General features: G+C 28.1%; 2 protein-coding genes across 2 annotated transcripts; one reads left to right on the top strand and one right to left on the bottom strand.

Annotated features, from left to right (window-relative positions):
• The first annotated feature begins 6,993 nt into the window (after positions 1-6,993).
• On the top strand, positions 6,994-17,637 carry LOC112685658 (vascular endothelial growth factor receptor 1-like). The gene is made up of 20 exons (XM_025557595.1): positions 6,994-7,131; positions 7,207-7,339; positions 7,420-7,601; positions 7,681-7,856; positions 7,941-8,085; positions 8,441-8,608; positions 8,829-8,984; positions 9,061-9,182; positions 9,242-9,407; positions 9,499-9,638; positions 9,739-9,862; positions 9,930-10,155; positions 10,223-10,351; positions 10,469-10,709; positions 10,767-10,889; positions 10,952-11,081; positions 11,162-11,240; positions 11,307-11,412; positions 11,491-11,700; positions 17,474-17,637. Exons 3-19 carry the CDS (start codon positions 7,544-7,546, stop codon positions 11,632-11,634), a joined length of 2,433 nt encoding a protein of 810 aa, XP_025413380.1. The 5' UTR covers positions 6,994-7,131; positions 7,207-7,339; positions 7,420-7,543; the 3' UTR covers positions 11,635-11,700; positions 17,474-17,637.
• A 513-nt stretch (positions 17,638-18,150) lies between these two features.
• Positions 18,151-24,046, bottom strand: LOC112685657 (CCR4-NOT transcription complex subunit 1-like). Its single transcript, XM_025557594.1, has 4 exons — positions 23,921-24,046; positions 19,565-19,805; positions 19,185-19,405; positions 18,151-18,668 (listed from the first exon to the last, which is right to left on the bottom strand). The coding sequence occupies exons 1-4, from the start codon at positions 24,044-24,046 to the stop codon at positions 18,354-18,356; spliced, it is 903 nt and encodes a 300-aa protein (XP_025413379.1). The 3' UTR covers positions 18,151-18,353.
• Positions 24,047-27,138: the final 3,092 nt, after the last annotated feature.

The following is a 27,138-nucleotide window of genomic DNA, read 5'->3' as shown; positions in this document are numbered from 1 at the left end:
TACAACAATAGTACTTAGAGATTTTTGCATAACATAAATATTGCAGAAATTAGAGGTCAAAAACTAAAAACTTATGAAATTTCCTAAGACATTAACTTTGACCAGTTTTTTTTAAATTAACGGATAACCATCAACCTCACAACATATTTATGAGAAACTTTTATTTAGTAAATACATATAGCTACAATAATAGTACTTAAAGTTTTTTGCGTAACATCAATATTTAAGAGAGTAAATGCAAAAAATGGTAATTCATCCCCAATTAATAAAAATTCAACCCCTTTGAGGCACGGGAAGGGGTAAACTTGTCACGCTCAAACTTTGTCATAGTTATTGTTTTAATACATAGAACAAAATTTGGGGTACTCCTCATCAAATTTTTCGATTCAAAAAATAAGGACCACCCTAATACAGATATATAATAATAATTTTAAAATGGTTTTTACTGTTAAAGAGGTTTTTTTATTCTTGCACTGGCAGTTTGATAATTCTTGAATGAAATACAAAAAAAAAATGTCAAGTTGAAGAAATAAGTAATGTAAATCGCAAACAACATTGTAATACATATTTTCCTGGAACTATATGAGATTAATATTATAATAATGAGCTTTTATAACACAATTTAGATTGTAATTAATTCATCTTTGAATAAATTAATAGATACTTAAAATGGCTGCAACTCATTTGCGCACAAAAACACAACTCCTTTATGCATGATTTACGAACAATAGAAATCTTTTTTTTAGTGAATCCTAACCACATATAAAAATTATTATACCCTTAAAATATTTTCTTTCGACCTTTATAAGACCTAACACTCTTTGTCTAATCATATTCTGGTGTCATAAACTGGCAGGTTTAAAAATGTTGTTTGAGCTATTTAATTGATCAAAGCTTTAAAAAAAATTAATGATTATTATCACAATTACAATCATTTTCACAACCAAGTTATTAACATAACTCAATAAATAATATAATTAAAAATAAATATAATAAATAATTAAGTCTATAAAATTATTTATTTATATATTTTAAAATAATGTACCTACATTTTTATTATTCATTGGTACGTGCTTGCCTTAAAAATGTTAAAATATCAATTTTTGTGAATTTGTAGTCAGAATATATTTTTTTCGTATAATTTTGTGTTTTAATATTTCTCTTATACGGAAGTTTTCTTTGTTTTTTTTTATGAATTAATTAAATGTATAATGTAAAATTGAATGTGAATATAAGAATGGAAAGTATGCAATTGATTATTGAAGTACATGTGAAAATGTTCAGCTCCGTTCATTTTTTTTTTGGGTTATTATTTAGTACACTAGCTCATAATTCTGGCTCAAAATTATCACCAAAATCAATATATTATTATAATATGTAGTCTGAAAAATCCATACTTATTTTTGCATTGCGTTATTAAAATTATTTTAGTAAATTCGTCCGGAACGTCATTTAAATTTAAATATGATAAGCCAAAATGTATTTAAGCCACCTTTCAATCTCAGAATCATTTTTCGAGTATTTTTTTTTTTGCAATTGTCTAAACCAACTTTGTCCTCACTTGATGCGAAACCACGATTGAAAACAAACATTATGCTTTTAGAGTATACGAAACACAGTGTACATCCAAAATTGTATCTAATAGTTGGTTTTCATTGTTCACAATATTGTGCGCAAACGAGTTGTCGTAAATTTAAAAAGTATATTAATATATGCACAAATAAGTTTCTTACTCTTAAAATTTATTGTAATATCGTTTATTGATTATTTATTTTTAGTTAATACCTTATAAAATATATAGGTGCCACACATTTACTACTGAATGTAGGTTCTAATCTGACTCAAGATGAATTCGGTGATATAATTATACCTTGTCGACCAACATCACCTGATATAAATATTGTGTTAAAGAAAAATAATGTTACAGTAAGTAATTAAAAATTTTCAATTTTTTTTTTTAACTTATTTTACCAAAAAAAAAAAATAAAAAAAATATATTTTAAAAATAAATAATTAATACATTTTCTTTGACCAAATGTTAAATGATTTAATAGAAAAACATTGGAAATATTTTTATCACTTAGAGTTAAAAATTATTTAAAACAAAAAGCATATGTACTGTATAATTAGTACTCATACGTCTTGTTTTATTCGAAATTTGAAACGCTAAATTGAGTAATAATACAGTCGTAAACATGTAAAAAGTCCTATGATAAATATTTAAATTTTTTTGTAAATATCTATGTTCAATAGAAATTTAAAATTATAATATAATGTTTTTTCTAACAATTTTTATTATTAATTAATTATTAATCATTATTAATAAATTTTTAAAAAAAAGGTACCAAATCATCAAATTTCAAAAATAATAATCTTAATTGTATACGAATTACCTAGAATAAATATCTTATAATATTTTTTTCTTAAATTATATTTATTAAAATTTTTTATGTTTTAAATTTGAAAATATTGTATTACATTGGTATTGAATTCAACAGCGATGAATCTTTCAAAATAAGAAACATTAAATATTAAATAAAAAAATTAAGATTTAAAAATATTTTTAATTTAACCTCAAAATAATAGGTAAAATAAAAATAAATTAGTATGACTTATTTTAAAGTAATTTCAAATGCATTTTCTTATTTTTTTGAGCTTCGAAATGTGTGCTATTAATGTATGTGTATAATGAAAATATATTTTTACTTTTTAGATTACTTCGGGATTTAAATACGATACAAAATTAGGATATACATTTTTATTACCTTCACATGAAATGTCTGGTAGTTACCTTTGTGAGGCAAACAGAAATAACATCAGTCAATCGCAAATATTTTATGTTTTTATTCGACGTAAGTTTGTTATGTTCAGAAAATACTATATAGTTATATATTGTAGATAGATACAGAACCTTATTTTTAAACTCGTAGTATATTTTAAAATACCTTATTACACATTCCAACTTGTTCTGTTCCTTTGGCTGATTAATTAAGGAATTAATAAGATAATTGAAATTTGATTTTCTATAAGTATTAATTGTTATTTAATGACATAACCACTAGATTATCTTAGTGATTTTAATGTACCTATAATGTGTAACGGGGCACAGAAACACACACACACACACACACACATACTGAAACAGCTCTTATCAGGGCCACTATATTAACCACGATGGGAGGGTCGTGTTTGCGCCTAAATACCGTATTTGCGCCTATATGCAAAAAGCTCGATTGCGCTTAATAAAATTAAAATACGTTAAAATACTTGTTTGCGCCTAGTTAAGTAACAAATTAATAAATTTGGCAACATTGCAGTAAAACTTAAATTTCTTGTCCCAATTTCTTCAGACTTCAAACTGACAGAATATAATTTATTGGATTATTCTGGTGTGGTTAAAAAGTTTTCTTCACTGTTCTGTTGTATCGTTATTTTTTCTTATTGTTGGTGTACCTATTATGTTTTTAATAAAATTAAATTTAAATTTTTTGCGTTACTTTGACTTAATTACTTATATTTTTTATGAAGTTAATTGGTGATGTTTATGTATCTCTTAATTCGTTAATATCCTGGTGTTTTTTTGTAAGTGTAATTTTTGTAATTTTTCGTTTGTTTATTGTTGTTTTAGCAATATATATATATATATATATATATCTGTTTGAGGTTCTATTAAAACTTTCAAACATTTTATGATTGATGGATGAGCGTTAAAAAAATATGAATTAAAATGTTTATGTTTATGTCTTGTTAAATACGATTTCATTGTACAACGCCAAGTTATATTACCAGATATACTTTCATAAACTTTTCTGAATTTAAAACTGTCGATAATAAGTAAATCTTTAAAATTGTTACTAGCACTTTTTACAAATATAATTTTATTTTCTGTCATTTTTAAAACAAAAATACACCAAACAGAAATGTCTAGAAATGTCTAATTAAGTGAATTACGGTAACGACTGACTAACTTGCGGTCGGGATTTTAGAAATACCGTCGTAAAATGCCGTATATCGACTATCTAGGTGTAATAAAAATTATCTGCAGCAAAGATAAAAAGTTGGATATAATTAAAGATAAGTATTTATGAAAGTATATTGAGTTACGACTGATATAAAAATTAAATTTCGCAATGTTGCACAATGGTTCAAAAATGAAAATAGTTGAGAAAACGTTGTTGCCAAATTTATTGATTTGTAATGTTAATGAGCGCAAACAAGTATCTTAACGTATTTGAATTTTATTAAACACAATCGAGGTTTTTGCATATAGGCGCAAATACGATATTTAGTCGCAAACACAGTCCACCCAACTACGAAGTACGTTTTCTTTGTTAGCAAAGAAAACGTACTGGACATCGACCAGTAGGAAATGGGGATCACAAGAAACGCGATGGACGACTGAGTCAAAATGTAGCAAACTATATTGAGATACATACAGATATAAGGACTAATCTCCAATCCGTAGATATTAAAAAAGTCAATATCAATACGACATCGATCAGGTAGTTGAAACAAAACGTGATGTCAATGTACGCATTCTTAATTTTGTTAAATTTATTTGAATAATAAAAACATGTTTACAATTTTAACAATAATAATAAATATTCATATCACAACATAATAAGAAGGTGAGATAAGAATCACACAGACATGCACAAGTATAAATTTACAATAAACATTACTCTTTACCGAGTTCACAAAGATGTACAATATTCAGATGATAGTTTGGGCTACTCACAAATGTTGTTGCCAGTGAATGTACTAAGAGATTTACACTATTACCAACGTGTTACTCACAGTATGCTACGTTAAAATATAGCGTAACCTATGGTAGTGTCGAACGACTCTTTAGTACGCACTGACACACAGTATGTAGGGAAATAACAGCGCTGCGGACCACGGCAATGCTCCGTTGAATGCCAACAGGGAGATGACGTTGGGAAACTCCGGATATAGATGTTGAGCGGTCACTGCTCCTGGTGGTGGCTCGTTCAAACTCAGACGGCGACGGCTCACTTGACCAGTGGTGACGGCTTCTTGACTCTTCCGGGTAGTTTCTGAAGTGGACTCCGAACTTCTCTGCACTTGATGATGGCGGCGAACCGTACAGCAACCGATGAGCAGCAGTGGAAAAGTATCTGATTGACTGTGCACTAGATTCTATGTGTACTACAATGTCCCGTGTCTTATTATTAGCGTCGTCCGTAAATGCTCAACAGTGTAGTATGAATACCGTGCGGGTCGCGAACGACGACGAATGCCATGCTATCTTGATAGTTTTATAAGTATTATCAACAATCCGATTACACTGACGGATTGTTTACTGTGTGCGAGTTCTATTGATTATTAACAGATTAATTAATAATATCAATTTCGTAACTTGTTAATACTTCGTCAGGGTGAGACGTATTCAGGTGATATAGATGTAGGAGAGTATGTTGTCTCCTTACACAGTGAGCTGAACTAGGCTAACTAGAAACACACCATGGTCAACCATTCGAAAAAAAGTTAATTTTTAAGTACAACAAGCAGTATAAGTGTGAGTACATTTTACAGTTTCAAGGGTTGTTCTATAATCAAAACTCTGCCACCAAGGCCCAGTTTCGCAAAAATGATAGTTTGAAAAACATACAATTATACTCTACAGCGCAGTTGCATGGGGTACGCTTATTAATGACACTAACTAGTAAAAGATTGAAGCCGTCCCAAATGTAGCAATGCTCAAAACTACAGATGCTTTCTATAAAACAACCAACAAATGCTTTGGTAACTCCGCGGGATTACAACAAATTAAATCAGAAACACAGCGAGCAACAAAAATCTTCCGACACACTATATCAATGTTTATACGCATGCATCTGTTGAATCCAATGGATCAAAACGGGCGTCGTTCAATTGCGATCTAAAGTAACCTTTTTACCTTTTCACCTATCCCAATTGCGGCCCGTACATAGCAGGTAGGAATTTCTATTCAAGTGGTTATCAAAACCAAATAAATATCCCGATTTCGTCCGATATGTATTTTGACATCGTAATCAACTATCGTAATCACGATTCACACGATAACCGATATTCGGCGTGGTAATTTCCATATATATATAAACAAACAACTATTATCTATTTTTTTATTGTAGACAATTTATTATTTTAATATTCGACTATTTATTGACTATTTACTGACATAATTGTATTTCATATCTTTTTATATTGTAAAAAATTTATTATTTTACTATTTTACTATTTGTTACTACAATCTTGTCATTATACTTTTAAAATAAATATTAAATATTTTGTGAACCAATGTGTGTCTGGACGCATTCGGGATACTTATATTTGGGATAAAATACGACTACCTGGATTCGGGCCGCAATCGGGCAACTCTGATCAAAACTGTACTTTAGTCACGTCTATTCAGGCCTGATACCACCCGTTGCGGCCGATTGGGATTCGATATTGTTTAAACCTATCGCAAAACCCGAATTAAACTCAATCTCCCACACCACTTGTATTTATATATATACATGAAATTTATACAAAATACACTATATTATAATATCATATATTATTTTAGTACTTTTTATTAAGAAAAGTGGTCGCCGAACACTGGCGCACCGTTTCAAATGTATAAGTAATTAAATTTCTTATCTCATCGTAGAAGTATTAATTTAATTTAAGTTTAAAAATAAAATGAATTAACTAGTATTATAGTTTATAATTAAATTTTTCAGCTAATGTCACCAAACGTGGTTACCCTACTATTTTTAATGATACAGTGGATATTAAAAATCACAATATAAGTCTCTTTTGTTCTGCAGAAGTGGATCCTAATAATTTCATGTTAAAATGGACAGTTATTCCTAATAAAAAAAAACTACAGGTTAGCTATTTGCTTGATTAATTTACCTATAATGCCATTTAAAATCGTACTTTTTTTTATAAATGTTTATTATAAGAATGGACAAGTACAAATTATAACTCATAATAATAATTCTTCGGGAATTGATGATGCAAAAATAAGTCTTGAGTTGAAAATCCAAAATATTACTTTAGAAGTTGAAGGAGAGTATGTTTGTGAAGTACTAGCGCGTTCTGGACATACAAAACGAGATACTTACACGCTTAAAATATTCAGTAATTCGATATTCCGTATTCAAAATAGTATTTATAGTTATTGTATTTTTCTATATTTAATATTTTTATTTTCAGATATAACCGATAGTTACATCGATATAAATTTAACAGTTTATGATGGAAAATACAATAAAATACGCAGGGCAGGTTTCAATAAAACCACATGGACTGTTGATATATCACATGAACTTACACAATCTCCTAAATGGTGAATACTAAATAATATTAAATGAGGATAACAATAAAAAATGAGTGTGTAATTGTATGAAACTAATTTTATATTTATAGGAAATATCATAATGGTGAAGTTATAAAATACGATAATTCTTCAAGAATATATGTAGAAAAAGGCAATAGGAATGCCACATTAGTTATCCATAATTTACAACTGTCGGATTCTGGTTATTATGAAATGAGTGTATTTAATCAGAATAAAAGCAAACAAATTGTTGTATCTCTATTAGTTGAAAGTAGCTAAAAATTAAAAAAAAATAGGATTATCTTTTTTATATGTGAAATTATTTTTAAACATTTATAATTATTTTTCAGGCAAACCTCAATTTACAAATAGTTTAAATAATATAAGTATATTTTATGAAGTAGGAAAAAATCACTATGTTGATTGTTATGTAGAAGGCTATCCTTTGCCTAATGTTAGTTGGGCTTTTAAAAAATGTCTAAACTATCCAAACTGTACAGACGCGTACACATTCAATGACTTAACAGTAAACTAATTCATTATACCTATTTAAACAAAAATATTTTTAAAAAAAATATACATAGTACATAATAATATTTAAAAATTACAGAAAAACATGCACGAAGAACATGTGTTAAATGAAACAAAACTCATATCGACTTTAAATATAACTGCTAGTTATACCGGGATACTTTTGTGCAATGCTTCAAATGATTTTGGATCTTCTAGTTATGAATTTAAATTTTTGGTGACTGGTAATTTTTTGTTTACATTACATAATATTATAAACTTTTCCATTTTACAGTGTTTAAATCTTCAGTAAATATTACATTTTACTATAATATTTATTTTTATTTAATCTAAATATAAAATATGAAATACCGGAACTTTTTTAAACGTGTGATTATTATTTAATAATATATTAATTAATAGTTTTGTGAACATTAAACAATGTACTTACAGACAAATATTAATTATAATGTTTTTGTATAATTAAATAATAATATTAATTTTTAACTTTGAAGCTATAATGTAAAAATATTTATTAATTACTATACTTTAAATTGTATATGCCTTATTAGTAAAAAATATAAACTTTTGTAATTTTAGATTTAATTAATAATGTTAATGGTTTGGTGATTAATGGACCAACATTTATATTGATTGGAGATAATATAACCATTGACTGCGGTGTTGACAATCGTTATTATAATAAAAATATTAAATGGTTTGTTCGACTAATTAATGGTACAGAATATGAAATTAAACACTCTAAAAGTGAGAAATAGTTTTGTTTTTCCCTGTTAATATGATTATTTGTATTAAGATTTTAATTTTTATAATTATTTACTTCAATTGTTATACATCGATATTCATTTATTGATTTTATTGTATACCACTTACGATCACTTAAACAAAACACACAAATTATGTATTAAAATAGAATTGATAATTTTGCAGCAAAAAAGATTAATATTTAATCACTTATTTAATATAGATCATACAATTACAAGTAATTCATCAAAATATTCTTTCCATTCATACATGACGATGAATAATATTAAAAATTATTCAAATGGTGAATATTTTTGTACTGTTACCAAAATGAACGGGTTGAATAAGGTAAATTTAACATATCCAGTAATGGCCAGAAGTAAGTTATTCTAAAAAAAGAAATAATTTTTATTCAACTTCTGAAATATATAATGGCAATTTTTTTGTAATTTAAGGACCATACAAACCAATAATGTATGAATCATCCAATGCCACTTTTATTGTTAATCTTACTGAATCAGTAACATTACAATGTAAAATGCGCGCATTGCCGCTACCGATTATATCCTGGTTTCACGTAAGTAATATTTATTATAACCGATTTATCTAGAGTAATAAATTTATTATTAATTTAAGGATAATCTAAAATTGGAAATAAATAATAATATATATTTTGAGGATAATAATCAAACACTTCATGTACGCAATATTACAATTAAAAATTTAGGCTCGTATAAATGCAGTGCTCTAAATAAAGTGGGAGCGAGTAACAAGACAATATCATTGGTGTCATCAACTGAAGGTATATATTTTTAGATTTATCTAAAATAAATCTGTTGCCTAATTTTAGATTAAAACTTAATATCGTTATGCACGACTTTATATGCGTACAGCTGATCATCCAGTTAATCATACAATCGAATCCAATACTTATTATAATAAGAACATTATTTATTATACTTTTCTTATTAGTTTGGGGATTATAATATTGTGTATCTTTATCAGTTTGGCTAACTGTTTAAGAAGAAAACAGGTAATAATAATAATAATAATATGTATATTGTTTTTTTATTATATATATATATATATATATATATATATTTATATTAATATATCAAAATATATAACAATAGAAATTAGATGAATTTAGAAAAGCTGCTCTATACTGCTATAATCCTGATTTGGAAATTGAAGAATCAGTACATTTAATTCCTTATAATAAAAAATTTGAATTTCCTAAGAATAAAATAAAATTAGGTAAATGTTTTCTTATACAAAACTTACATATTTTATTTATTACAACAATAAATTATTTAATTCATAGGTATTCAACTTGGATCAGGGGCATTTGGCATTGTTTATAAAGCTGAGGCAGATGGCATAATTAAAAAAAATGTAACGTCTACAATTGCTGTAAAAATGGTAAAACCAGGATCAGATTCTTCATATGTGAATGCATTAATATCTGAATTAAAAATTATGATCCATCTTGGTCGGCATGTAAATATTGTAAATTTACTTGGAGCGTATACCAGAAATATAAATGAAAGTAATATTGATATAAAAATTTTAATTCGTGATCAAGATATGGTATTAAATGAATAATTATGTGTTCACAGAATTGATGGTATTTGTGGAATATTGTCGTTTTGGGAATATCCATGATTATATGGTAGATCACAGAAAATATTTTGTAGACCAAATTACAGCAGATGGTCATCTAAACTTCAATTACAAAGCTAAATCATTCGCACAGTAATTTTAACTAACATTTACATGTTATAACAGTAAACAAACTTTTAGGTTATTATTATTTTTTTTAATCAATAATAGTAACCCGTGCTATGAATACGATTCCAATAAAAAAAACCCATATAACGAAAACGGTTTTGATAAAAAGTATGCATTAAAAAATCATGATAGAAATGATACAGAAACTGATGAAGATGGTTATTTATTTTCTGACGTTATCGATAAACCAGAATTACGCTACCAATATTTTGGAGATTACGAAAAGGAAAAAACCAAGGAATTAAGCACTCATGATTTATTGTGTTGGTCATTCCAAGTAGCTCGAGGAATGGAATATCTTGCTGAAAAGAAAGTATGTTTGTAAAATAATTTATCTTTTTGAGCTAATATTAAACGGTACATTTTAAAGATTCTTCATGGTGATTTAGCTACGAGAAATATTCTATTAGCTGATGATAATATTGTGAAGATATGTGATTTTGGATTTTCAAAATCTATGTACAGTAGTGATAACTATGAAAAAAAATCAGAAGTATTTTGTATAATAAATATTGTTACTCTTATTTTAATAAAATATTACTCTTTTTAACCCAGGGTCTATTGCCAGTAAAATGGATGGCAATTGAGTCACTACAAGATCGAATTTATTCAACCCAGTCAGATGTTTGGTCATTTGGGATTATTCTGTGGGAAATATTCTCATTGGGTGCTGTACCATATCCAGGTACATGCTTCATTCATTTTTTAAGCCTTTAACAAATTTGAATTGATTTATAATGTTGAATTGATCTGCTACTATTTTAGACATACCAGCAATGAATCTACTTATGAAATTGAAGGAAGGACATCGTATGACACAGCCATCATATGCAAATCCTGATATGTAAATTATTAAGCTATTTAAAAATTATACAGCATTTTAAAATTGAACTTTTTATTTTATATGTAGATATAACATAATGTTAGAATGTTGGAATGAAGAACCAATGACTAGACCATCGTTTACTGACTTAATTGATTGGATAGGAAATTTTTTCCAAGGTGATGAAAAGACAGTAAGTATATTAAATTAAAATATATGAGCATACAATTATGTTAATCAGCATTTTAATGATATTATACTTTTCTTATAGAGTATTATAAGCTTGAATGATGTTTATGTGAGAAATAATGCTATAGAATCAAATTCGAAATGTGTTTTGAATGTTTTGAGTAAACCAACTTATATTAACAGTAAAACTACAATTACTAAAAACCCTAGCCTAAATAGTAAATAGTATCTTCAGAGGTTACAAGCTTGAAAATGAAGCAACTTTAATGATCAAAAAAACGCCAACATTCAAGTTTGTACATTTTTATATGTAACATTAATTCATTATAAATTACGTGTACAAACTGTCAAATGTAATTAAAACTCATAAGAATCGTAAAAACATGTTTAGATTTATTTTAAAATCATTTTAATAATTATATTAATTAAGTGTAGGTATAAATTATTCATTAAATTGTATTTGTTATTTTAGATTCTGTGCGAGTGTGCAGTGTAATAATTGTTTTACAATAATATTTTTCCGATAAAACTTTTAGTTATTACACATGCATCAATATTTGTGTCAAATAAAAAATTAAAATCATATACGATTGGTACTTAAAGGTAGTAATTTTTAATTTTTTTTTTTTTTTAATAATTTTCTTATATGTGAGATATATGTTTCGTTTATCAAAAATATAATTTTATAAAAAAATAAATCACTTCTGTACCTAATAACTCGAGAAGTTAAAACAAAATCGATTTAGATCGAAACTCTATGAATAGGTGTTATTTCTTTAGATATGTAATAACTATATGGTTTTGGACGTTAAAATTTTAGTTCGTGAGGTATGTGCATCGATTTTCATGCTCACTTATAGGAGTATAAACATGTTTCCAATCAATAAACCCTTTGGAAAATGGACCGGTTCCATCACCATAATAGATACAAATACAACAAAATAAAGCTTTATGTTTGAAACTATAAGATACCCATTTACGATTCCCATCATCATTTCGATTAAAAGCTTTTGTTGGTGCAAAAGGTACATTAATCATCGATTGAATAGGATAAAATGACCAAAATTTTGAAAAATTTGCAAGTATTGGTTTTTTTTAAATATTTTTCAGGTTATGCTGAAATAAAATAAGAAACTTAATAACATTTGTTATATTAATATTAATGTAACACAATATTAATTATTATCATTAAGTTATTGTGTATAAAAAATTATACCACTATTGAGTTAATTCAAATGATTTTTAGCTGATTTAGAATGTAAATCTTCACTATCATTTTTTTTCTGTGGTATATCTAAGAAAATAAAATAGGAAGATTGGATAAATGTTATTTGATTTAGCAAAAATTTAATTAAACAATGTATACTACTTTGATCAATTATTATTTGAGATTCAAATATTGAATCATCATTAAATGTATGTGTTACGGCTAAATTCCGAAATATGGCTAAAGTGCACATTATCCGGATATTGTGTACTCTAGTCACACTGGTTGGATAAAGTAAACAATTAACATTTAAAATTATAGTTTTGTACACATTACCCGGCTAAAGTAACTTTAGCCATAGTGTTATAGCTAATGTAAAATATCATTGATCAATTCATAATTATATTTTATTTCAATAAAATTAATCAATATAAGTTAATAATTAAATAATAATAAACTACATGATATTTCCTACATTAACCTGGTATTTTGAGTATGAGCCACTGATTGATAGTATAAAAAATGGACAAAACCTGGTATTATATTATAATTATATTTTCGACGGTACTCTAAAAATAAAATGTAATGAAAATTGTAAGATATGAAATTACCTATGGTGCTATTTTCATGATGTGAAGGTTAGAAGCTATAAACACAAGGGCATATTTGAGTTGTGGTCATGGGGGAGGGGAAAATTCGGGGGGGGGGGGGAGAAAACTAATTTTTCTTCAATACAAACTTAAAAATAATTTACAGTTCATTACCTACAGCTCATGTTCCTGTTGCTCATTCGAGTAAATAAATAAAAGTACCAAATTGAATTAAATAACCTACTGCATATAAAATAAGTAATAATAATAACAACACAAATAGTTCCTATATTAAAATTGTACCTTCAGTCTGAATCCTATAAAAAAAAAAAAAACAACAAATAATCATAGTAGTAATAGTACTTATTAATTATTTTTTAAAAACTTAAAAAAATAATTAAGATAGGTAACTTAATTTAACAATATCTAAGTAGAAAACATAAGGTTGGTAAGTAGTCAAATAACAAATTCCAAATTACTTTTTGGCAAATTTGTTGATTGTTTCATCAATGGATACAATAATATCTTTATGCGTATGCAGCAAAGCCAAACCTGTTAGTCTATGCTGGCCTATTCTTGATCTTAACCATGTTTTCAATCTACAAAACTATATTTTTTGCCAATATTTGCAAGTTAAAGAATATGGATATAAATATTATCAGTTATTATAATTATTATTTAGCTTAGGGGCTTCTAGCTTTATAAAATACACAAATATGCATGCATTTGTGGACATGCATTTAAGGACTTATATAGCTCTAATAAACACAAAAATATACAATATGCATAAATGCACAAAGAACTGGTTAACTAGTAATTATTTGGTAAAAAAAGTTTTTTTTTTTGAGTAATGTTTTTTATAATTTTTTTAGATTTTATATTATCATTTTTTTTATCACATATAAAGCGATATATGTTTTCAATATGTTTCATATTTTTCGTTTTTTTTTTAACATTTTCATGCGATGCATAGCGGTGAGTTGAGTTGCTGCGGCATTTATCGGCGACAGTGTTGGGTTTTATCTAGATAAATTATCTAGATAAATATTTAGTTATCTTTTGTCTTATCTAGATAAATAATGGTAACTTACCATTGGTAAGTCATCTAAATAATTATCTTAGATGAAAATTTAATTTATCTTAACATTTTTTTCTAGATAAATTTGTCCGTAAAATTGCATATAATTGTATATGTATTTCATTAGTTTAGTACTACTCGAAATGTTTTTGTATAATTCAAAGAACAATTAATCCAATGGTCAAATGTTATCTGTAAAATTTAATTGTTTGATTTATTCTGCTTAAAGCTATTTTTGATTTTTTTTTCTTGAAAATAGAAATTTGACTAGTGTAAATGTTGGTGCCATCTATTATTGTCAACAATAATATTATACAATATATCTAGATACTCTCCTATTAATAAATAAAAAGACGGTGCACTATTCAATGCTTATCGATATCGTATTTGAACACGTGGGGAAATGTTATTGTTACGAGTAACAAAATTGGACATATACAGCGTGATCCAAATAATATGTCATATTTCACGCAAAAGCCTCCTAGTAGGTATATAATTTATTATTTAAATAACCATTAAAACAGAATTTATATGGCTCAACAAATTTATTATTTTAAAATGTATATTAATTTATATTTCTTTTCTTATAAACCATAATATTGTAATTATTATTAGCCATTAGATAAGTACAAGGAACTTCTAAACTCGTGAGTCGTGATAGAATTTTTCGCGGGATTATTATGAACTATAGCGACCACTTTAACATTGTTATTTAATAATAATTATTATTGTGTTAAACTATGGACTGGTTTATAATATTGCAAATTTGTATAATGCATGATATTATACTAATATACTTGTATAGGTAGGTATATTTTTGTACCAATGATATATTTCCCATTTAGGCCATAATTTATAGTTATTTTTACAAAATAGTCTTGACAAAAGATAACGCAGAGCAGGTACCGACGGGTGATGACCACTAGTCACTACTACACTAGACACTAGACCTGGAGTCGACAATAGGCGGCCTGTGGGTCATGTCCGGCCCGTGGAAAGGAAATAACTGGACCGCCAAAAATATTATGCTAGTATTGAATTGTAAGAAAATATCTCATTGCAAATGAACAATAGTTAGTCTACTGAAGATTTTTGGACAAAGTATGTCTAAAATAAATACATGAACTGTAAAACTCTGGCCATAAAATTAGCTGCTATGTTTGGCTCCACATATATATATATATATATATATGAAACTTCGTTCTCCAAAATAACATTTTTTAAAAAATAAATACCGTTCAAGATAACTAATCTTACTTTACACGTCATTTTTTCTCCAAAAGTACCAGATTTTAAAAAATTAGCTTTTTTTTTTAAACAATTAACATTTCATTTCTTTCATTAAACTTATGTATACAATTTTGTTATTATTAGTATGCATTTATAATTACTTTATAAATAATTAATATTAAATAATTTGTCTTTTAATAATGTGTTTTTATTACAAAAATAAATACATTATTGATATAATTACGTATAAGTTTTTTCTGGCCCTCTAAATATTTTTTTTTTTAAATTAACTGAACCGCGATAGAAATAAATTGCCGACCACTGCACTAGACAGTTCGCATTCTACACTTATTGTTACGTTTAATATATTTATTTATTTTATTTACTTATTACATTTAACGTTAAACGTAACTAATAGAAATTATAAAATTTATATCGTAACAGCTGTATTTTTTTAAATTTTAAACATGAAACGTTTTTTAATAATTGGTTCAGTGATATCTAACAAAAAAAGTTATTTGAATAATAAGTTATTGGAAGAAGCCGTAGACGACCATCATACTACGTCTACGGTTAATGCATCGGATAAATCTACGTCAGATCAAAATTTGAATAAGTTTGATTTAGATTCACCCTTGGATTCAACCGTAAACCCATTAAATAAACATTATTTATTTAATGGTAAATATTACGAAATAATATTGATCAATGAAAATAAACTGACGGCCAAATGTCAATTATGTTTGAAGATAATACAAGGACAAATTGGTTCCACTCGAATTTTTTTGAGTCACATAAAAGTATGTACCAATTATAATATGTTTGAGAATAATAATAAAAAGTAAAAAAGCTTGCAAAAATTTAAAGTTACAATTCAATTAACTTAAATATTAAACATACAATTAATTGTTTTGAATTATTATTTGTTTAAGTTTAAGCATTCGTCGATTCTAACACAGTTGCAGGTTAGCAAAGAAGAACACAAAAAGTAAAAAAAACATGTTCGGTCCTGTTACATATCAACCATAAGGCGTAGTTGGTAACACTACCTCGTGTCCTGGCGGGGACGAGTTGGCAACGCGTATAGTGATCGTATACGTTTTCTCCTTCTTCGCCGCCAACACAGGAGTGTAAAAACACGATCTAAACTGCGTTTTATTTTATTCACTTTTTTTCGTGGGTCTGTGTGTTTTGTGGTTGTATTCCGGATGTACGTGCGCCTTCGTCGCCATTTTTCTATCGCCTTCGTTTTTTGAACAAGTAATACGTGCGCCTTCGTCGCCGTTAGTGAAGTGCGCCTTCGTCGCCCTTTTTGGTTTATAATACGACGCCTCCGTCGTCGTATACTCAATACGTGCGCCTTCGTCGCCGTTAGTTTAAATGCGCCTTCGTCGTCTTTTTGTATTATAATACGACGCCTTCGTCGTCGTATACGCAATACGTGCGCCTTCGTCGCCGTACAAGTGATACATACGCCTTCGTCGTGTTAATAAGTGAACTACACTTGGTGAAACTTAGTTTTAGTGTGGACGTGGATAATTTCGGATACCAGTCATCGTGGCGCCGTTTGGAGACAGGTCAACCTTTTAATTATCTTATGAAACCAAATATATTTGTCCTGTGCGCCCATTGGGGACATTTATTTTATATTTATTTTATACATTATACGTTGCTTCTCCCCCCTTTGCCTTTAGTTAATAAGCTTATTCAATGTTTATTTAATTTAATATAATAAGATTTTGTATTTGATAAACCAATAGCTGATCATTTTATTATATCCCTCCTCCTTCATCCTTTAATTTTCCATCTATACGTGTGGCAATCGACCGGATTCTGCCGTGGCGATAAGCTCTCGTAATATACACCTGCGAGAATTTCGCGCGCACAAAACAAGACTCAATTAAAAATGGAAAATAAATTAATTTTTATTTTATTTTACTCATTATTACTATTTTTTTAGATACCAAAGATTCATCGTCATCTACAAGCATTTGTATGATACAAACCTTGTCCAGAAAATTGCAAATACAACAACGACCATAAATCAGTCAAATCGATCAAGCTGTTCACTAGTGATTATTTTACATACAAAAGATAATTTATTTTTATATAAAGTTGTGACTTTTAGTATTGAACATTACCTTGTATGTGTACAATTACGTGTTCAAAAATAACAACCATGGAGTTAATGAACATTAAAACTATAATTGTTTTAAAAATGATTGTTTAAATTGTAATCGTTCTATAAACATTTCATGAACTCATTAATCATAATATAACAAATATATGCCATTGAAAATCAAAACAAATCGTTATAAAGTAACATAATTTATGTAAAAATTAATTTATTACAGTTGAAAAAAAAAATAACAACTTATTATACAATATTCGTTGACATTTTGAAAAAAATCAAAAACATAGCTTTGTAAAATAATAACTTTGGTGCATAAAATACAAAAACGAAATTTACAAAAAAAAATTAACAAATTCAATAGTTAATAAAAATAACTGTTTAAACATAATCTAAAACATAAATATGAAAAATAATAATGACGTGTAAAAAACACAAAAACCAAATAAAAAGTCAAATAGTTTTGAAATGGGTAAAATAAACAGGTACAACTGCTTAAAAAAATATAAAACTGTTTATAGGGTATTCCTAAGGTTTTACCCGGCGATAAGGTGCAAAATTACATATTTTAGTAGACATTGTTTCCTTCGATTTGTCATCGTTTATAATTAAAATGCAATTGGTCCAGTTTCTCTTCGCTAAAATTTTAATAATACTAATTAATCTTGAGCTTGATATTTAACGCTTTACACAGCTTTTCGATTTCGACTTACACTTGTAGCGTCGTGTTGGGCTTCTTGTACAACTCGAACAGACAGTTTATTATAGAAGCTGTCCACGGACTGTCCGGACCTAAGTCTCCCCCCGAGCAAGATCCGAGTATGTTCGTCACCAACTGCACGACGAACAGCAGCTCTTCGCTACCTTTCTCGTGCGCTTCGTTCAACAAGTCTTCCAAGGCAATATCGTCCTTCGATATCGGTTTGTTTTGCGCCAAAGTGATTATGCCCAACCAGTGTCCCAGATTTTTGATTAGCCATTTATCCACCACACTTGGAATGCCTACGTTTCTTCTCAACAAAATCTAAAACCATAATATTTACATTCTCTGTCAGTACAATTACAATATAATTTAAGTAGTTTATTTAATTGATTTGATTGTTATTGCGATATGCTGTACAGAATATACATTGCGGAGTGAAAATAGTAGATTAATATGTATATATACTATATTGTAACGCGCAAAATCTAATGCCCCATCCACCAATAATAACCATTCGCTTGAATTTATCCAGCACGACTAGTCAACGCTTAAATAGGATTGAGGAACAAGCATGTATTATGAAATTTTTTTTTATTCTAAAAAAATGCAATACTTTAAAATCTACATAAATTCTCAGCGCCTCAAACAAATACAAAAATTCATAATATTCATAACAGGGTATCTGTTTTTTTATTCAAATGATTACGATTGTATTTTACAAAGATAATTTTAGAAGAGATTATTTTTATCTTCGTCTAAATTGATTGTTGATATAATATCTTTATCTTTATCTAGAAAAAAAAAAAAATTCCCGGTTCAACACTGCTCGTTATTTACCTTAATTTTCTTGATGGTGTCCGATAGTACCATCGAATTCAGCCTTTTGTTGTTCAAACAATTCAACACTCTTGAGTACAGATCGTGAAAGTTGTACTCGTGTCGCACCCGTTTTAAGACAATGTACCTGGACAACCACGGCAAGTGTTCTTCGGGAATCAGAAGCTTTATCGCGTTGCACTGTAACAGAATCATAAAACACGGAAGGTTAGTAAAATAAGCTGTTGACAAGATTGTTTCACTAATGCTGCAACGTTTGTTCGTAGTATGAATTAATGGAAAAAATTTAAAAAAGAAAAATAAATCAAAATGGAAATATCAACTGTGCATAATCAATGTATTCGTATGGATTCTTACCTTGGTTTCGAGATTCGTTTTACTTAGGCTGTTGATAAGATAACGAATTTCGCCCTGTACAGCTTTGGACGGTACGATTATCTTGTCATCGTCAACCGTCGCGGCGATCGTCGGATCAGGTTTTGGCGTTTGCTCGCAGATAATCGCGTCTTGGGACCGCGATTTGTTTTTCTCCTCACCGCTATCGGTTTCCGATATCGTTTGCTCATCGGTGGCTAGTCGTCTAGTCGGTGGTGTAAGCCTGACCATATCGTCGACCACATCCTGCGCATAACACAGAAAAAATGGTTGGAACCAGTGGCGTAGATACCAATTTTTTTTTTTTTTTTGGGGATGGTGTTGAAATTAATTTATAATATTATATCTTAATACGAGGTTCTACATAATAATATTACATTTACAATGGTATTATTATTATGTTCCGTATTAAATTAAAATTATTTTGTTTAATAATTAAATATAATTGAAAAAAAAAATTAGGGGTGTGGAAACCCCTGATACCCTCCCCCCTGTACCTATGCCACTGGTTAGAATCAATATCTAAATGGTGTTTCAAACGAAAACGATCATGCGTTTCGTTAGTTTTTTACACAAATATCTTTGTTTGCATTTAAACGGTACCATTAGACGTATACGAACGGTATAAAACAAAGCATTATATCAAGTAGCAGTGTTGGGGTTAGATCTAAAAAAAATTTAGTAAAAAATAAATAATTAAATAATTTAAATCGGACAAATCCGAATTATGACACAAAACTTCATTGATTAATATAGTTTAAAGCCTAATCAACGTCCACTATTCACCTATTTTTGATTTATAATATAGTTATTTAATTATTAAGATTTAATAAGTAATTAGTATTGTATTACGTTATTTTTCAGCATTTCAAACTTACCTCAATAATATCCAGAGGAAAATCATCAACTTTATCAATTTTTTCAAGCCGGACACACAGTTTCGAAAAATTTTTCAATTTTGTTTTAAATCGATCAAATGCTATATAACTGAAATTAAATGCATTAGCATTTTGAGTATTCCTCAGATCATATAATATATAAGTAATAATTGTTTTCAATGTATTTTTATCACTAAAAAATAAAATAAAATTTTTGTTAGTTTTTATTTATATCGATAGAATTTGATTTTTAAGCTTATGCAAATTAAATAACTTATAAAAGGCTACTTACGATATAAATCCATGTTTTAGAAATCCGCCAATGAAATTAGCCATTTTGAAAATATTTTGATCTGAGTATGATGAATATAAATGAAAATCTTTGATCAAACGTTTCACCATGCTACAGATAATTTCCTACGCGAATAAAAATACATTGAGTTAGAAAAAGGAATCGTAACAATAACTATAACTAATTTATCATGACAATTTTAACAGTATGATATCAGGCTGATTTAACTATTGAATTCAATGATGTCGTAATTTTATTTTTCATGTAGATTAAAAAAGCATCATTCACTTCTATAGGCACAACTAGGGGGGTGCAATAGGGTTTTTGGCACCCCTGAGTTCAAATGTAGTACTCCTGTTTTTGTTATCAGATCTATATAATCTATAATAATTACAGTTAAACACCATTTAATTTAATTTTCAACGATTTCTATCACAACTCAATATTTGGGCTCTAGTTACACCCATATTCACTTGTTTAATGGATATACAGTTGCGTATTTACGTGTTCTGGGGGTTAAAACTTCCCCCAATATTTCTAAAATAAATGATTGTTGCAATGCTGTTGAAGCTTTGTCTACATGTAATATATCCAAATATATTTAAATAATTAATCATTTTCACCACACTCTCAGTTTCAACTGCACAGAATCAATTATTATTTTCGTTGTTTCAAAGAATAAAGATTTATTTACGTAATACTATGGACAAATTAGGTGTATTTTTTATATTATTAAGATTATATTATACAAATTATTATCAAGTCTTAGTAAATAATAAGTTTTATAATTATTATAAAATGTAATTAATTTATAATTGTTCTGTGCAGAAAACACTTAATAGATCGGCCATACTTTCAATCAATCGGAAGGTTCATATTTAAATTAATCAAGTATTGAACGAATTGGCATTAAAAAAAAGTCGTGTTTCTTTAACACTGTAAAATTAACTAATGTATCTATGCAAAGTTTAGTCAATTTATTTATAAAATTACCAGCTGATCTGAAATCAGTTAATTTTTATTTAATTTTTAATTTTCATATTTTATTCCGGTAATAATTCTAATCACAAATTTAAATAGTAATCCTATGTTTTTTTTTTTTTTTTATAAAAATATTATAATTTATAAGGTGTTTTTATATCATTGAGTTATTAATATAAGTGCATATATAGGTTAACTATAAAAGTATAACCGTTACAACTTACAAATGATAATTACTATTGTTTATATTTTTAGTTCTAATGTCAGAGGCTAAAATATATACTTCTTCATTATGCACACTTAAGGATTTTATCATACTCTCCTTTCAAACGTTAACAGCAATAATTAACACAGTTAAAATAGTTAGTATTTTAGATTTTACTGATGATACATCTTGGAATTTTAAAAATTTATAAAATAATTTAGTAATAAATGTAAAATTAAAAACAAATACCATGATATAAAGCAAGGGTGTATTTGAGTTTAGGCCATAGGAGAAGGAGCAAAACTAATTTTTCTTTAAAACAAACTTAAAAATAATTTACAGTTCTTTACCTACAGCTCATGTTCCTGTTATAATGATAACATATTATAATGATATAATGATTACAATAATCTTACACTTAAATATGAAAGTACTAGTACAAAAAATAGAAATTATTAAACTTTGAAAAATTTTAAGTATAGCAGTTGTTAGGGAGTAAGAGGTCAAGATGAAGCCGTTTATTGGTTGACTATTGATAAAATCTATTCTCAACATTTAAAGCATCTCTTAACTAAACAATAATGCAATCCTAAAGAATTTTTTATATTTTAATAAATATTTTATATTTAGTTTTAGTTTTATTACATATGAAACTAAAAAATTAATATTTATTTTCATTAACACAATTTAGTTGTTTTAATTTTTTTCATTCATCCGTAGAGAAAAATCAGAAGTTTAATCAATTTTAATATTTATATTACGTATATTTTTTATTCATCAAAATTAGCATTCAATTTAATGAAATTTTAACAATTCGATAAGTGAAATACAACCATAATTTTTTCTAGATTAATTTTCAAATTCATACTTATATAAATTATTTTAAAATCTTACAATCTAATTTTCACAATCTAAACAATTTCAAAAGTATTTTGTGTATTTCTAGGACTTATGAATTAAAATGTATTTTTACATGCAAGAATTTTTCTATTTAAATTTTAACCCTTAACTGGTATCGTTTATATCACTTTTTCATCGTACCCATCAATTGTATTTTAGCCCATGGCTTTGGACTACTTATATTTTTTGGTATCAGTCCCAATAATACATTTTTCATTTCATGAAAGCTATTAAAATCTGTTGCGGGTCATTTATGACTCAAGAACACCTGTTACGTATTTTTTTTTTATATCTTGTCATCACGTAATTATTATATTGAAATGGATAATTTTAGGCTTTGGTTCAAATTAATTTTAGCTTAGGAGATGGATGATGATTACGATGTTTAGTTGAATGTAATAATAATATTTTTATATTCAATAAAAATTAATTTATAAATATAGATTATAGTCCACCACCAGTCTGTCCAATTAGTGATTAGCCGAGTTGAATTAATGTAGAGTTAACTATGTATATATATTATTATTATTATTTTTTTTTTTTTAATGAGTGATTTAAATGTTATAAGTTGGTTAGAAGAAGTAGATGGTGATAATTTGAGTGTTATAAATAGGCTAAGATTTTAGACTTAAATTTCTTTAACAATTTTACAAATTTAAATATGCCTTGAGATGCATAAAATATTGTTTGTGATTTATTAGAAGTAAAAATAATTTATGAACTTGATTTTATTTTATTTTTTCGGCTTAGTATCTAAGCTGAAAAAAAACCTTAAAGTACTTCGAAACTGCATGTATAAGATTATAAAATAAAAATGACTAAACAAATGTTAAAATATCCATGTATAATTTTATTGTTAAAAAAAAAAAATTAATTAAAAATAATATTTTATATAAAAAATTATGCCGTTAGGGGAAATGATCATTTGAATACTAATAATATGATTAAAAAAAATAAAGTATTGAAAAATGAAAATTTTTAATGTTATAAGCAATGAAATTATTGGGTTATATATTATACCGGTTACGTAAGTGAAAATAAGGATAACTGTTAAGGGTAAAATTAATCAACATTACAGCTTTTAGTACTAATTACTATTAATTACCTTATGACGAGACAATGGAGAAGCATGGAATCGTTTGAAAATATTCAGCACATCATCGCTGGATGGATCGCTGAAAATACGTTGGATATAATTGCTGACCCGTTGGTCAAGCGTGGTGAGCGCCATAATAAATATTTATGTATGGTCTCAAAATAATACAAAACAATTTTTAATAGGGTATTAATTATAAGAATTGTATTCAATATAATTAGTGCCTATAATGTGAACAAATTGCTTTGATAGTAAAGACTTCAAAAGAGTCAGGAGATGTTAAGTGGTCCGCGTCAAAACAGAAAGTGTGCTCGAAAAATGTACTCTTTCGGAAACTTAAAATCGTTTTCTTGGTGAAATAATAATCATATAGTGTAGCTTTCCGTTAAGCCAACATATTAATTATAATAAAAATTTAAGTAATATAATAAGTTATTATTAATAACACATAATGTGTTATCAGTTTTATTTTCAAAATAAATGGCGCGTCGGTGCTATTGGTTATTAGATAATCATTTTCGATATCGACGGTTTTCATATATGATTTTGCTTTATGAATCCTTTTACGTTATATTTTTACTTTGTTTATAATGCCATTATTTAAAAAAAAAAAAAAAACATTTAATTTTATTTCAAAGCTATTTACAGGATTTAGTATTGTGTTCGTCGACATGAAAAATAGGTTCAACATCTATGATTATAATTTTTAATATTTTATTATTGTCATCATTATTATTATTTCCTATTAATTATTAGATTTTTTAACTCTGGATTTATTTAAAATACTGCACGCCTAATTGGAATATGTTATTCAAAGACCGATTGGCATTGATTGGAAAATTATGGATAAGTCGTTGTTTATTTTAGCTCTAATATATTTAAGTATTGCAGTAATTTTAGTATATTATAGCTAATTCACAATATATTATTATATTCTATATATGTAAATTGTATTATATTATAGTACATATTATAATATAAAATGTATATTATGCATCGAGATTTTAGAAAAAGAATATTTTGATATTTGGATATTATACATCAAGTATATTTCTATAAAAATAACTATGCAAAAAAAAAAATGCGATAAAAAATATAAAAAATGAAAAAAATTGGATTTACCTACATAATTTCAATAGTACAAGCACTTTTCATTGTGGCACTGAGGCATCTTTATCATCATTAAAGTATCCAGCGGCCGTAGCTTTCGTCGTGAATCGATTATCGTCGTATGATGCACAATTAATCTTTTGTATCTTGTCTTTTTTCGTGGTGTGCACCTCAAATTCGTTCACGTGTGTTATTATTTCTACAGCCATTTTTTGTTTAAACCACGTTTTTCTTTATTTTGAGGTTTAATAAGTGTTGTTCTACAGAACTTACATTTATTCGTTACCAAGTTTTAGCATGTTGTTTACCAGCATCAATTGTGATTTAATGAGGTTTTTGTCCTACGCTACAAACTTGTATCTTCATTCGTGGCATGCACGCAGGGGCTGTGCCTTTATTGTATTAAATAAATTGTATTTTGCTCACATCCCTGGTGCATGGGATGAAATCCGCCATTTACAACATAGTCACACGTGTATTGGTCGGTTTTAAGTGTCAAATTTAAGTTCCGACTGATTGATGTAAAAACATTTATCATTCAAAAGTCAAAGAGGTGATTAGTGAGAAAACTAAGGTAATAAGTAATATTACAATTAATGTAATTGGTCCGATCTATAAATAATAATAATAATAATATTATAAAAAAAACACAAAAAACCTGACCGAGATCGAACCGAATCTTCTCTCGAATTTCTTAAGGAAATTTAAATTAAATTAATTTAAATTTAAATTAAAATTGACGTGCCTCCTTATCTAACGGTTTGAGGCTTTGCATTCTCTACTGGTGGCGGTTGGACCTCGCGAGGCGAGGGATCACATGGTGGTGGAGTGGGCATGAAAGTATAGGCGTACAGATACACCCGCGAACAGCGGATGCGAGTGGACACGGACACTGGTCCCCTGGGCTGCTTTACAATGGGTGAACCGGACGCACAGGGAGATGACATTTCGCCTCACCCAGCTCATGACGGGGCACGGCTGCTTCAATCGGTTCCTTCACAGGATCGGTCGTGCACCGTCCGTCGGATGTTCCCATTGTGGACCAACTGACGAGCTAGGCGATGAGGAGGACGATGCGCATCACACGCTCCAACGCTGCGAGGTGTTCGAGTGTGACCGCGAGTGTTTAGTCCTGACCATAGGCCCTTTCGATTCGGGTGACCTGGTACGCCTGATGCTGGAGAGTCCGGCTAACTGGAGAGCGGTGGTAACATTTGTGGAGGATGTTATGTCTACCAAGGAGTAAGCCGAGTTCACGAGACAGTGCCTGCAAGGGTTGGCTCTAGCACGACGCGTGAGACGGAGGGCGTTGGGGAGGTGGGCCGCCCGCTGACATCTCGGTCCCCGGACCTAGGCGGTGGCAGAAAAATGTAAGGGGGAAAATACTATTTGCCCCGCAACTGAAGTTTTCCCCAAGAGGAAACAGGGTTCCACACGCTGTAAATAAATTACTGTGTGGGATCATCGGCAGGGGACTGTCTTGCCCTCGCCCCATTATCATAATTTATATGTAATTGTTTTTTTAATAAACGATGGCGAACCGCCACTTGATGCATTGTTTCACGGCATTACCAAGTGGTGGGTGTATTGCCGATTAAAAAAAAAAAGGTAATGACAATATTATCTTTTACAATCGTAGCTCCAAATGTTTTTACTTATATTATTATTATTATTATTTGCATAAGACATTTGTTGGCTACGACTATAATACATAACAATGAGATAAAATAAAATAAAATAAATAACAAGGAGATAGAATACATAACAAAGATTTTAAATATTAATTAATCTATACACTATAGAATTTTATAAGCAAACAAGCAAGTTTTCTAGTCATTTTTCACATCTGTTTCTAAGTTATCGAGTTGATTAATATTTCCCTCAAATGTTGTCCTGGAGCACCTGAAAACTGTATTCTGAATGGTTAAGTCTGATTCGCATTCACAAAATGAAGATTAAATCATGCCTCAATTAAATAGGTCACATCTGTATTTGTCCGTATTCTTTTTAAGGTAACCCATTATATTCTTGGCAGATTAAACCTAGAAACTTTCTTCTCGGGGTTTACTACCAGAGCAAAATGTTTGATGTGTGTGACATTCCTTAGGTTTTTTCAT

The sequence above is a fragment of the Sipha flava genome, unplaced genomic scaffold (genome assembly GCF_003268045.1).
Source record: "Sipha flava isolate LNK unplaced genomic scaffold, YSA_version1 285_pilon_pilon, whole genome shotgun sequence".
Classification (NCBI taxonomy): Eukaryota; Metazoa; Arthropoda; class Insecta; order Hemiptera; family Aphididae; genus Sipha; species Sipha flava.
Note: the sequence above shows the minus strand (reverse complement) of the source record. Positions and strands in the feature narration are given on the sequence as shown.